Genomic DNA, 14,285 nt, shown 5'->3' with positions numbered 1-14,285 from the left:
AACTCCTATGTTTGGCTATGTTGATGGTTCAAATTTTACTTTTTTATAAATATACAAGCCTAGGCATAGTAACAATTGTTCCAGGCTTGCTCTGTGTCCCATCGTATGGAATATGCTTGAGCTGTGATGCAAGATGAGTCTTACAATCTGGAAATAACCTCTGTAGACACTTGAGGTCATTTTAGTTGAAGTTCTTTTTTCATCAAGCATACTTTAGAATAGGTAGATAGGAAGCAAGCCTATAAAGGAAAGATGTTGTCTATTTGTGATCTATTTTTCTGCATTATTCCCTCTCCTCCCTCTGAAAAAATCCAAAACTTTAAAAAATATAAAATTCATTGTATTCTCTACCATTGTAGGCCTACCATTGTAGGCCTACTGTAAGTCTCTAAGAATTCATTAAACTGACAATAAGTTAACAGATTTCTTTTCCTGATGTATATAACAGAAAAACAAAGTATGTTGATACTAGCTCCATGTTAACACCTTGTTCAGGTGAACTGCTCATAATAAATGGAAACTTTTAGGAGTCTGCAGAGGATGTATTTCTTTCTCCAAAGAAGCAAGTTATGAAGCTTTCTGATATTAAAAAATTGACTTTACTTTGAATGACAGTTCTTTATTTGTTCATTTGCTTACACACTGCCTCCTGGGAATGTTTTTTTTTCTTTTATATCCTATGTCGTATAAAGCCTCTGTAATGCAATTTCTGGTTATATTGGTATAGAGAATTTAATTTATTTTTAAGGACCTAGCAGTGTTTGGCAGCTCTGAGACATGAAAAGCTCCTATTAGGAGATTTATTTGGTTACATTTTCTTTGTCTTTCAAACAGTCAATATTTTGGATTCTTGCAATTGCATTTTCAGTTTTAGAAAAGTACTTCTGTATTAAGGAGTCAGTTCAGAATCAGTTAAAAATATGTGTGCAGTAATTCTCCATTTCTATTAATATTCTGAAACCTTAAAAATCTGAAAAATTCTCCTAGTGCTAGTACATTTTCTTAATGTCATGGCCTTATTGTATACTCACTTTTCCTGTTGTTTCCTGTCATAGATTGTTTTATAGTGTTTATCCCTATTTCTGCCATGTCCCTATAATTTGGCTTGCTGTGTTTTTCCACTCCCTTAACTTCTGAATGCAAAGTTTGCCCTTTATCTGAATTAGGAAAAATGATCTAATCTTTAAAATACCTTTTGGTGCTTACTTGTCTCTATTTCCATTGTTTATACTCTGCTTCAGTTACTTTGCAACCTTTTGCTATTTTAAACCCTTGCTTGGCTCGTGATATATCTCCTTGAGAATACTACTTTTGTTCTTTTGAAACACAAAAGTATGCAGTATGATACATTCTGTGTACTGTTCTGTTGGCTTTCCGCCCCCCATAATAAATAAGTAGAAATCCAAGTGGCTTAATTTTGACCCATCTACTTTCAAACTGACACCCAGAGGAAAATTGTATCTTTGAATTAAATTAATTTTCCTCTGTAAAGCATATAGATCTTTTTAAAGCACTGCTTTTTCTCTCTTTGTTCTTAGCATACTCATGTTTCAAAATTGAAATTAAAAACCTGGTGATGGAGCAGAACCTCATTTATTTTCCTAGGACATGGAGGTTTTCGTATTGTCTTCTCAGTATGCTGCTTATACCTGAGAGGATGTGTTGAACATCATTACCTTAACTTGCCTATGTCAAATAGTTATAATTTCTTGTCGTTTAATAGATTGTCTTGATTTATTGATTGAATGTTTAAGAGATAGTCATTAAATGCTGGTTACGTGGGTTGGGGATCTGGGAAGGTGAGGGTGAATGAGCTGCAGTCTTGATTTCAAGAGTGCTCTGAAGGAAATAAATAGTATAAGTCATGCTAATTGACCTAGCAAATGTTTACTAAATGCTTCCTGTGTTTGACATTCAACAGTGGTTCTCAACAGGGCACTACTGGCATTTTGGGTGGGACAGTTCTTTGGTGTATGAGGATGGCCCACACATTGCAGAACCTTTGGCGTCCCAGCCCATTACATTCCAGTAGTACTGTGACAGCAAAAATATTACACCCCTCATTCCCTGTGCATACTTCCAGATACCTCTAATTGAAAGTCACTGCTCTCTAGGCACTGTTACGGGTATTTAAAAACATGCAAATATTTGATTTTAGATAGTTTCCACAGAGGGTGTAAAGCCTCATTAAAACTTGTCATCCACATCACCTCTGTCATCATCATCATCATCACCATCATCACCATCACAATCATATTAAATAGTTACATTGCTTACCTCACATATTCCAAATGTTATCTTATTTGCTCATCTTAAAAATGTGGTGCAGTATTATCATTCGCATTCTGACTAGAGGAGATGAAGACTTGAAAAGGTTAAAGCTTTGGCCAAGGTCAAATCCTTAGTAAGAAGTGGGCAAGGCCAGAACTAGAATGCAGGCCTGAGTTTTGCAGGCCCCGATTCAATCCTGGGAAGGTCATAGGAGAACCTAGAGGAAGCCTTGCTTAGGTCTCAGCTGGCCGGCACCCTCACCCATGACAGGAGGCCTTGTTCCTGTAGGATTCAGAAGCCCATCCATGCTTTACCACCTCTCTAGTTTCTGTAAATGAAGAGCCTTTTTACTGCATGCTTATTCCTGACGCTGCTCACCACTTAGGTAGGTACCCTGCCTTCCCTACACCCCAGGAATATTCCTTCTCACTAAGCCTTGGTTGTATCTAACATGATCCTTACCACAACTAGTAATTATAAATTTGTTTATATGGTTTAGTGCTAAGTTTTTCTTTGACTCTTCCATTACAAGCTTTTAAGTAGAGGAACAAGGTTTTTCTTCTTCCTTGTTTGTTTCCAAATTCTTAATACCTATTAATAACAAGTAGTAGGTGTTCAATAAATACTTTTTAACTGAAGGAATGAGTGAATAATAGACTTCAATTGTTTCTTTAATCAAGAGATTTTACAAATATATGTCTGGAAGGAACATCTGTATATATTTTCTTAAGTTTTAAGTATAATCACTATCATCTCCCATCTGCTTATTGCAGTAATATTTATTGTGGTGTAGGACCCGCCAGACTGTGTTCTAGGTACAAGCGATGCAGTGGTTAACTACCTTCATGGAGCATTCATTCTAGTGAAAGTAGTGAATTCCACTTTCTCTAGCAGGTATCATGATTTTCACAGAGCTGTCAATTTTTATTTTTTCTCTACCTTTTGTGATGACGTCGTCCAGCAATGATTTTCTAAAGAAGTACATTTGCACGTAAAGCAGCAGTCCCCAACCTTTTTGGCACCAGGGACTGGTTTCATGGAAGACAATTTTTCCACACTGAGGGGGGTGGGGCGGGGGGATGGTTTTGGGATGATTGAAGCACCTTACATGTATTGTGCAGTCAGACCTCTCTGCTAATGATAATCTTGATTTGTAGCCGCTCCCCAGGGCTGGCATCACCACCTCAGTTCCACCTCAGATCATCAGGCATTAGATTCTCATAAGGAGTGTGCAACCTAGATCCCCCGCATGTGCAGTTTACAGTTGGGTTTGTGCTCCTATGGGAATCTAATGCTGCTGCTGATGTGATAGGAGGTGGAGCTCGGGGGGTGATGTGAGTGATGGGGACTGGCTGTAAACATAGATGAAGCTTTGCTCCCTCACCTGCTGCTCACCTCCTGCTGTGCTGCCTGCTTCCTAATAGGCACTGGAGGTTGGGGACTGCAGGCATAAAGCTTTCAATTCCTGAGTCAGTCCAGATTTTCCAGAAGAAAGAATAACACTTGATGTAGTTGAGGCATCCTTTGTTGACATTTTGATTTAGGTTTATGTATTAAGTTGTAGAAAGTGAACCTAGTGTACCTTTTCCCTTTTCATTGTCACAGAGTATTTTGAGCACTTTGATCAAAGTAAGTTTTACTAAGTGCAAATTGACTGTATCTAATCATTGACCATCTCATTTCTGCAAGGATAAGAAGTCAGGGCAGTGTACTGAGAAAAGAGAATGTACTGAGAAACACTGGTAAAATTACAGCCAAGACAGAAGAAGAAAAATTGACATTACTGGTCAATAAAAATTTATATTTAGTAAAAGTTTCTTTCTACCCAATGTATTTAAGTAAGTCCTTCCTTTGAAATGTTTGGTGCACCTAATGAAATGTTTAGTACACCAATTTATATAATAGCCTACCAAATTCAGTGAGTTCTTACAATAAAGGATTCAAGGTCGTTCAACCACCTTACATCTCGCAGAACCTCAGTGTACTTTGTGCGTGAATACTAACAAGGACAACAAAAGCTTTCTGTTGAATTTTCTTTCTCAGAAATGGTTAAAAACCTTGGACTGATATCTCAGTTGGTATGATTTAACAGTATTTTGGCTATCTAGAATATATTTCAAATGTCTTTATGAAGTTTACTAATTTTATATACCACTGTGACCTTGCAAAAAGTTTAAATAGAAAAGATACTGGTTTATAGTTTCTATGATGATCATGGAGCTAGTTCCCCCTGAAAGCTCTTAAATCAAAGAAAGACTATTTATAGGAGACAAAGTTATGGCAGTCAGATCTTTTATATCAACAGTTCTTAGGAGAAGACTGCTACTGTGAATTAGTTTTCAGTAATATAAATGAAGATCATGTTAAGTTCTTTCTGATGAGTTTTATTCATACATACATGCATACATATGTAAATTATATATGCACACATAAATTAAATATACATACATATATATGTCTACACTCTCACAGAGTGGAGAGAGAGAGAGGAAGAAAAGAGCATGAAGGTCTCATGACTTATCCTTGCATTTATTTCACTCCTGGAGGTATTTTACTTAGAGTAGATTCTAAATTCCTATCTAAATTACCACCCTTCAGATACAAAATAATACTAATAATTTAAAAAGCTGCAGCAACAATGGACCACCTCCCACACCAAAGACTCAGAGCTGGCTTATCTCCACCACTGAAAGAACATCTTGGTGCATGCCAACACTATCAGCTCTGATTAAATCTCTGAAATAATGGCATTAACAATGCTGCATACCAGCAGGTAGCAGCTACATAGAAAATGGCATATCTAAAATTACCTCAATGGCATATCTGAGGGTGTATCATAATTGTATATCTGAAGGTCAATTTCACCAAAAACCCAATTTATATAAAAACCTATCTAGAGATTAGGGATTGGGAGTTTTCAAAATTATGAAATTTGCGTGATTTAATAATTACTGATGTAGCAAATGTATCCATGACTTATTTGTAAAACAGAGTCCTCGGGAAATAGAGAAGATCTAAAGTTCATTATTTTATACTTCAAGATTTCTTCCTTATTTTTGTTACTTTCTCTCTTATTCTCTCTCTCTTCCTCTCTCTCTTTTCCTCCTCCTCCCTCTGCCTCCCTCCCTCCCTCTGGTTGTTGGTGTGGAGTCTTATTTTCCTTGAAGATTTTTATCACAGAAATACCTTTGTCAGGGTTCGTGCTCTGAGTGGTCTTAGATGACCTTAAACAAGTCTCTAAACCTTTGTCTGTTTGGCAGTGATGTTGCAAAGTCAGATGAACTAATGCATCCTAAAAGTGTCTTGGATACCAAACAGAATACTGCAAATTTAATTTGTATTAATTATTGGTCTAATATGTGCCTGTTTTGCATGTGTCATCTAATCTTCTAAGGTAACTACAGTTGAGGAAGCCAAGGCATGGAGAGATTATTAATCAACCCAAAGTCACATGGTTAATTCCTGGTTGGTCTTTCTGATTCCTCTGGCATAACTCTTATCCCATGTTCTAAAATACCTCTTGAAATGTACTTAATTCAATGCTTCCCTTTTTTTTATTCCTAAAGTTTGACAGCTATCTGACTGAACCTCATTGCCATTTGGATATTTAGAAAATATGTAGAAAATAACTATTTTCTTAGATTAAGAATATAATTTTCATTGAAGTTTATATAGTTGTTTATTTAGCAAAAATTTATTGAGCACCCGCTGTAAACCAAGAATATACTTTGCCTTGGAAATGTAGAGACATAAATGTTTTAAAAAAAAAAATCTACGTTCAAAGATGTCAGCAGATTATTCTCTGGTGCATGTCTCCTGGATCCCAGGTCTTGGGCAGTGAGCTGTAATGGGAAGATGATGAGCTTTTACAATGATCTTCGGATTGGCTATATAATAGTCTTTTCTAAAGGTGCAGTTAGAGACGGTGAACAACTGTGCTTTCTATGTGTCGCTGCTTCTGGTGCTTAGCTGGAGAGAGAAATGCATGCTTTGGCTTTGGGCAGCCCTTTCTCTTCTGGGTTCTGCCTAATTTTCAACACTTAGCCTAAAATAAATGCCTTCGTTTCCCTAATCTTGGCTTTTTAATTCCTCCCTCCATTACCTTAGATAACGTGAAAGATCAAAATCTTGCCTGATTTCAGTTTTTTGTATTTGTTTTGTCATTTAGCAAAGTTGGTTTATGTGTATCATTGCATTGATATTTGAATGGTACTTGTAAACATGTTTCTGCACAGTTAAAGATTTTATTATAAAAAATTTTGTGAGTGATGACCTGAAAGGCACCTTTGAGCCTAAATCTTGTTACAGTATTTCATTAGTTTCATACCCTTCTGCCTTACTGTTTCCTTTCCTAAGGCATTGTGTGTGTGTGTGTGTGTGTGTGTGTGTGTGTGTGTGTGTATGGTTTTGTTGGCAGGCATTCTTTTCTGTCTTTTTCTACTATCCCTTTCTTCCTTTGATGTAGAAATAATAGGTGCTACATTTTATAAAAAGCAGTTTAGGAATGGAAAAAGTGACAAATAAATAGGAGGAAATTGCCATTTTTACATTGCTCAGCCTACTCATCCACAAGTTAGTATATTTCTCTATTTAATCAAGTCTTATTATGAAAAATTTTAAATGGACACAAAAATAGGAGTAGTATAGTGAATCACCATTACCCATCATCAAATTTCCACGGTTATCAGTATATTGCCAATCTTGTTTCATCTCTACCTCTTGCCCTCTTTCCCTTGGTGGTATAATTTATATTATACGCTTTAACATTTACCCGTTGTACATGAACAATTTAGTGATATCAAGTCTTTTTCAAATGTCTGGTTTATTTATTCCCTCAATATTTTGACTTGACTTAACAGATTTTTAAAAATTTTAATTTAAACAGATTTAAAAAATATGTCTAGTTGTTGGTGGCATCCTGAAATACTATTCAAAGTGCCTGATGATTTTTTTTTCTGTTCCATTTTATGAGCATTGATAGATTTATTTTATTTGCTGTTTTAATCTTCTGGGTATTATTAAGCAAAACAAAATGTTTTTCTACTTGTACTAATGTATTTTTGTGACATTGTTCTGTAAATGTTAATTTTACTTTTAATCATGTCATGTTAGTGTTATAAAATGGATTTCCAGCATACGTTGTTGTTTGTTGGTGTTATTTCATGTTAAGCATAGCCTTGCCAGCTCTTTAAATCTCTATAAGGCTTATGCGATCTCGATTTCTTCTAATTTCAAATGATGTCTTCCTTTCTGTACTAGTTTCCTCAGGCTGCTATAACAAATTGCTACAAATCTGATGGCTTGAAACAACTGCAATTTATTCTGTCACAATTCTGGAGGTCAGAAGTCCAAACTCAGGGTGTTGGCAGAGTTGGTTCCCTCTGGAGGCTTTATGGAAGTGTTCACTCCAAGCCCCTCCCCTGGCTTCTGGTGGCTGTTGGCAGTCCTTGGCTTGTAGCTGCATAACTCCAGTCTCAGCCTCCAGTTTTACATGGCCTTTCCTTGTATCTCTCTGTCAAATTTTCCTCTTCTTCCTCTTAGAAGAACAGCCGTTATTGGATATAGGGCCCACTTTAAATCCAGGATGATCTCATCATGAGATCCTTAGTTTAATTATACCTGCAATGACTCTTATTCCAAATAAGGTCACATTCATAGGCACCAGGGCTTGGACTTATCTTTTTAGGGACTACTGTTTAGTTCACTACACTTTCTAAGCAGCAGACTTCTCTGGATCATTTTAACATCTGCAGATTAAATCCTGGAGAACTTCAGAGCTTTATGGTTTGAGTATTTGTGATGTTTTCCAGGACATGGGAGGGCAAAGTGAGGCCGCTGACATATTGCCAGGATTGCTGTCCAGGCTTCTAGTTCTAGTTGCTTCCATCTTGTCCTTCCTTGATTGATTATCCACAGGGCTATAAGAGAGATTTTTCCAAAATGTAAATCTGATCATAATTCTTACCATGGAGCTTCGAATGAGGTGTCAACTTCTTATACAACTTTTTTAAAGACCATGGATGATGTCTTCACCCTGCTCTCTTAGTGCTCTGAGCCTTTACACATCCTTTTCTCTGTGCTTAGATTAGAACATTCCTTGACTCCTCTCTGGTTGTTAACTCCTGCTTGAGATCTTAGCACAGAGGTTTTTCTCTCTCTCTGGGCCCTCCTGAGATACCCCAGCTTCTCAGCGTCTCCATAGCATCTGTTCCACACGCTCAGTCATAGCATTTGCCACCTGGATTGTGTTTATCCCTGTGCTTACCTCTATTCGTCTTTGGAATTTGTGATCCACAAGGAGAGGAGGCACCAAGTCTGTGTGTCATTCCCAATTGTAGCTTCAGCTTCTAGCATAATGCTTAGTTAATGTTTATTGAATGAAAAATAACTGAAAAATAGGGTTCTAGCTTGAAGGCCCAGGTATTTCTAACGCCTCTTCTATTTAAGAAAGTGTTGGGTAGAACTGGGTTAGCCTGTAGTTTCTACTTTCCTTTTCAGAATGTTTCAAAAGTGCCACAGATCTTTTGATGTTTGGAAACATTCTTGATGACTCTCAAGCAATATGTCTGGTCTCTGCCCATCAGATCTCTAGTTTGGGTAGATCTGAAACTGGTTTGGCTAGTTCAGGGACAGCCTTGCAAAAATTGTCCCACTTAGTGGAGCAATAAAAACTGCTCACCCTCAAAGATCAAAAGGTATCTGGAGAGTGACAAAATTGTAAGAATAACATTGAAATAAACTGTCTTATGTATTACAATAATCCTTGAACGTATTTTCAAACTTTGACTAAATTTTTCCTATGGAACTTACATTTATACATTAAATCCTAGGGGGAGGGATGTGCTTCTGTTTTTTTATATCAAATGACTTTGGAAAAGCTTGCTTTTATAGTTCTCTTTAGTTAAGAGTTTACTTTTTTAATTTAAATACTCTATTTCTTTATTTTACATATTTTTCCATATGTTTGTATTGATTAGCTATTCTTCTCTTATAGTTATGCCCCGTGGTGTCCATCCTGCCAGCAGACTGATTCAGAATGGGAGACTTTTGCAAAGAATGGTGAAATACTTCAGATCAGTGTGGGGAAGGTAGATGTCATTCAGGAGCCAGGTACTGTAAATGTTCAACATTAAATGTGAAAGTTTAACACATTTTTAGCTTGAATTTTTTCAAGTATACAGAAAAGTTGAAAGACTAGGATACTGATTATCTGTGAACTGATTACCTTTAATCAATGAATTACATTTTGACATATCTGGGTCTGTCTATGAGTTTGCACATACACATGTGCATATATGTTTATATTTTTATTTTGCTCAGCCATTTGAAAGTAAGTTGTAGACATCATGATGATTTATCCTTCAATTCTTTAGCTTGTTAAAATCTTCCTAATTATTTCCCATGTGTCTTTTTATAGTTTTTTGAACCAGGATCCACTCAGGGTTCATAAATTGCATTTGGTTATTACATCTTTTTAGTCTCTCTCAATCTAGAATTATCCTCCATTTTTTTTCATAACATTGATATTCTGAAGAGAACAAGCCAAGATTTTCTTAGGTGTTTCCTTATGGTTACATTTAACTTACAAGAATATATATATAGTATTCTCTGCATTTTCTATATAAACTGGAAGTTCAGATCTAGAGGCATGATTCAGGCCAAACATTTATGGCAAGAGTCCTTCATAGATGATACTGTGATTTCATATTGCATCTCATCAGAAGGCACATGCTGTCACATTAATGATGTTAATTTGAGTACTTGGTTGAGATAGTGACACTAAATATCTCAAGTATGAAGAAATAACCCCACTGTGTGATTAGCAAGTAGTCTGTAAGGTGATGCTTTGGGGTTTTAAGATCCATGATGATATTGCCTGAAGCAGATATTCCATTATGGGTTCCAGAATGATGAATTTCTAATTCTGTCATTCCATTTACACTTATTGTCTGCCAATGTTGTAATTTTTCAGAAGAAAGGAAGAATTGCTTTTACCCTGAAGAGTGGAGACAGATAGAAGAGACTGTTTTAAATTCTGAAAAAAATACATACAATAAATTTGTAGTTTTAAAATAACTTTGTGTATTACGTATAAATTGAGAAGAAAAGTTGGCCTTCTATGATCTAAATCTCTAAAATATGTCTATTTTCAAATTTTAATAGTCATCTTTTCTTATTGACATTCAATTTTTAACTACTGTGTCCTTTACCAGGGAAAAAAGATGATAGACATAAAAATATAATTATTCACCTTTCTGTAATTACTGTGAGTTCAAAAATCACAAAGTAATGAAGACCAATTACTTGGATAACAAAATGGATGGTGTATGTTAAAATTGTTGTGTCATCTGGTCACGGTGGCTCATGCCTATAATCCCAGCACTTTGGGAGGCCCAGGTGGGAAGATCACTTGAGGTCAGGAGTTTGAGACCAGCCTGGGCAACATAGTGAGACCTTGTCTCTACAAAAAATAAAGAAAAATCAGCTGGGCATGGTGGTACCCACCTGTAGTCCCAACTACTCAGGAGGCTGAGGCAGGAGGATCACTTGAGCCCAGGAGTTTGAGGGTGAGGTGAGCTGTGATCACATGACTGTAATCATCTAGTCTGGGTGACAGAGCAAGACCTGTCTCAAAAATAATTTTTAAAAAAATAAAAAATAAAATTGGGGAGCGATTTCTATTAAAAGGCATGAGTTCTTGAGCTGCCATATTTGTAAGCGTTTGAAACAAAGCCACCTCTGCCCATGCACTATTTAGAGATGGACAATTATAGTTATTAGTTCCTGGTTTTGGCTGTCATAATGAGTTATTCTGTTTGGACACCAAATCATTGCAATTACATTTTTGCTAAAAACTTGTTTTCATCTTTTAGTACTTTGAGTCCAATAAAATCAGGTGTAAGACTTGTAAATTAGTGGGTACCAGACACATTTTATGATGGGTTTCTTAAAAATGCAGCTGGCCTATTCACATTTCAGTCATTTTGTATACCTGCCACGAATTTATAGCATGATTTGAATTTAAAGGATTAAAAAGCTTTGTGATGGGTTCACAAATCTAATGTTTAATTAAATATAGTCTTTTCATCTAAAAATATAGACATAACTATTTTTTCCATTGGGAATGGATTATTTTTGATAATGCAATAAAAGAGAAATTAAAGAAATATTTTAAAAACATTGTTTTAACTCATAATTTATATAAATCTAAACTATATATACTTGAAATACTCATTGAAGAAGGAGAAAACTTCTGTGTGGTATTCTGTAGAGATCCAGTAAAATGAAAGTTATTAATTATTTTATGTATTAGAGCAAGTTTTTTAAAGGCAGAGGCTTTAGAATTCTTTTAAATGATAAAAACTTAAAAAGTGCAACTCATAAATAAAAATTAGGAGGCAAATTCTTCTACATGCATAATTGTTGGAATGGCCTAGAGAATTTTTCACTTCAGATTATATCTGTTTTAAGTTTATAATTTTGCTTTGAATTATAAACCTAATGCTTTCAATTAATCTTTTAATAGGAATTAGAAATAACATGTTTATTTAACAAATATATGGGTTCCTACCACGCACCAGGCCCTGTTCTAGATACCAGTGATACAGAAGTGAGTGAGGAAGACAGAGGCCTGGCTCCTTATTAAGCTTACTTTCTAGTGAAGGAGATAAATAGTAACAGAAATAAATAGGCAGATAATGTGAGATTGTGGCAAAAGCTACGAAGAAAAATAAAATAGGATAAAAATGTAGAAAATGATTGGAGCTAATTTTAAAAATATAGTGGCTAGGTAAGGACTGTTCAACTAGAGTTCTTGATAAATTGAACTTTAGCAAGTCTCGGGAGGAGCATTCCAGGCAGAGCAAACACCATGTGCAGGTGGGAGTGTCCTTGGTATATTGTCCTAGGAACAATATGACAACCAGTAGGGTACTCTAGATAAATGGGAATGGAGAGGTAGAAAGGGACTAGACTGTGTAGGGTCTTACTGGCCATAGCAAGGAGTTTAGATTTTAAATGAGGTATGATTGAAAGGAAGCTACTGGAAGGTTTGAGCAGGGAGAATAACATGATATGATTTATGTTTTAAAATAATTCCTTTGGATACTCTGTGAAAACACTGACTGCAGGAGGTCAGAAATGGAAGCAGGTAGTCCAGAGTGAGAAGATGGTGGCTTGGACTTGTAGCAGTAGTGGTAAGTGGATGGATTGGAGATACTAGATTTCCTGCTGGATTGGTTGTAGGATATAGGAGAAAGACAGGAAATGGAAAAGACTGAGGAGGAGCAGGTTTGGGACAGGGCTTAAGTTTGGGATGTTAAATAAGACATCCAGGTAGAGATGAATTAATGATATAAATTTGATGGTCTTCAGTGTAGATGGTATTTGAAGCTAGGGGAAGAACTGAGATTACCTAGGAGCTGTGTGCTAGAGAAGTGAGAACTGGGCACTCTATTCAGAAGAAGAAAAGAAGTTGCTGCAGAGGAAAAGGAGTAGCCTAGCCAGTGAGGAAAGAGGACAGGGAGGAGTAGGAGCATGTGGAAGCCAAGTGAAGAGAGGTATCTTATGTTGTACTAACTCACTGGCAAGCCACCAGGGCAGCTTGCCCCATCTTGGAAACAATTTGAGTATTTACTTCATTTTTACAAAAATCTAATGTCCTAAATAAGCAGTAGAAAATCGTTGAAATGACATTATTTTCTCCATAAGTCTTTTACTTGATATTTCTGTATTCAAATTTCCATTACAGATCTCTGTAAGTATATTCTTCATAGCCTTGCTACAGGAGTGCTAGTAAGGAATAATTTGAATACTTTTCCCTGCAAGTAAAATTTAAAAAGAGGAAAATATAAGAATTTTTGAAGTGTTCATGCATACTCTTTAGCTATCAGTAAATTAACTCTTCCATCAGTATGTCTAATAAGAGATCCTTTTAGGTATTTTAAACAGAAAATAAAATTTCAGAATTATCAAGAGATTATAAACATTTTGCTTTTTTCAGCTGAGATGTACAAGTCAAGGAAAGGGCAGGCCTTAGATTAGGTTACATTACATTGCCTGTTTAATATTGCATAGATCAGGTAATGTTTCAGTTGAGCTGAATTTAGGAAATTAAATTTAATGAGTATGTACTTAAACCTTCTGTTCTATGCAGAAGGGCTTAGTTGTCAAGGGCAGGAAAACAGCATCTGCTCATAGATCACCCGTTGGTGATGGCTATTTCACTAGATTAGAGATAAACTAGACCCCTACCACAGCCAAGAATAAGCATTCTGTTTAAAACCTCCAATTTAATACTGAATCCAGTTTAGTTTGCTATACTTCAGTCAGTGTTACATTTTTAATTTTATAATTATAAAAATAGTCTTTCTTTTGTATTCTATTGCCAACTTTATTTCAATCTCAAAATAAGTTTAGTTCTACTTTCTTTTCATGGTTTTCCTTCTGCTATTCCCTTGGTGATAATAACTAACATTTAATGAACATTTACTTCAGCCTATAATTATATTACACACCTACGTGTGTTTTAACTTCATAACAACCCTATGAAGAACAAACTGTTTATCTCTATTTTAGAAAACTGAGGCTCAGAGATGTTTAGCAACATGCCCAAGGTAACACAGCTAATAAATAGAACACACACTATTAGCTATCTCTGTCTTCTTAGTCGTTAAATAATTTCTGTTGTGTTTTTTGCATATCAAAATATAATTTCCTACCATAATTTGTTTACTTTCTCTAAGCTTTTACTTCTCTTTTCCTACATATGTTTAAGGTACATTTTTCTGATAAAAAATTAAATTTTTTTTTACATTCCGGATTTATACCTTTCCCATGTTGCATTACAGTCTTCATTTTAAAGTGGAAATTACCCTTAAAGTAAAAAAGGCATGCAGAAATTTTGAGAGGCTTTGTAGTTAGACTTTTGTCTTTTTTATTTATAAGCTTAGGAGTATACTTGGTTTTTCCACACTTTTTGAAGTTCTTGCAGTGAAATATTTTTTCTGCTTTTT

At 35.6% G+C, this 14,285-nt stretch overlaps 1 protein-coding gene across 1 annotated transcript in view; it reads left to right on the top strand.

Moving 5' to 3' along the window:
- Positions 1–14,285, top strand: part of TMX4 (thioredoxin related transmembrane protein 4) — a 29,950-nt gene that overhangs the window by 2,035 nt on the left and 13,630 nt on the right. Inside the window, exon 2 of the mRNA XM_045528258.1 lies at positions 9,266–9,381. Coding sequence (XP_045384214.1) covers positions 9,266–9,381 — 116 coding nt within the window. The remainder of the gene's footprint in view (positions 1–9,265; positions 9,382–14,285) is intronic.

Source organism: Lemur catta, chromosome 17 (genome assembly GCF_020740605.2).
Source record: "Lemur catta isolate mLemCat1 chromosome 17, mLemCat1.pri, whole genome shotgun sequence".
In the NCBI taxonomy this organism is placed as follows: domain Eukaryota; kingdom Metazoa; phylum Chordata; class Mammalia; order Primates; family Lemuridae; genus Lemur; species Lemur catta.
This window is presented reverse-complemented; position numbering and strand designations above follow the sequence as displayed.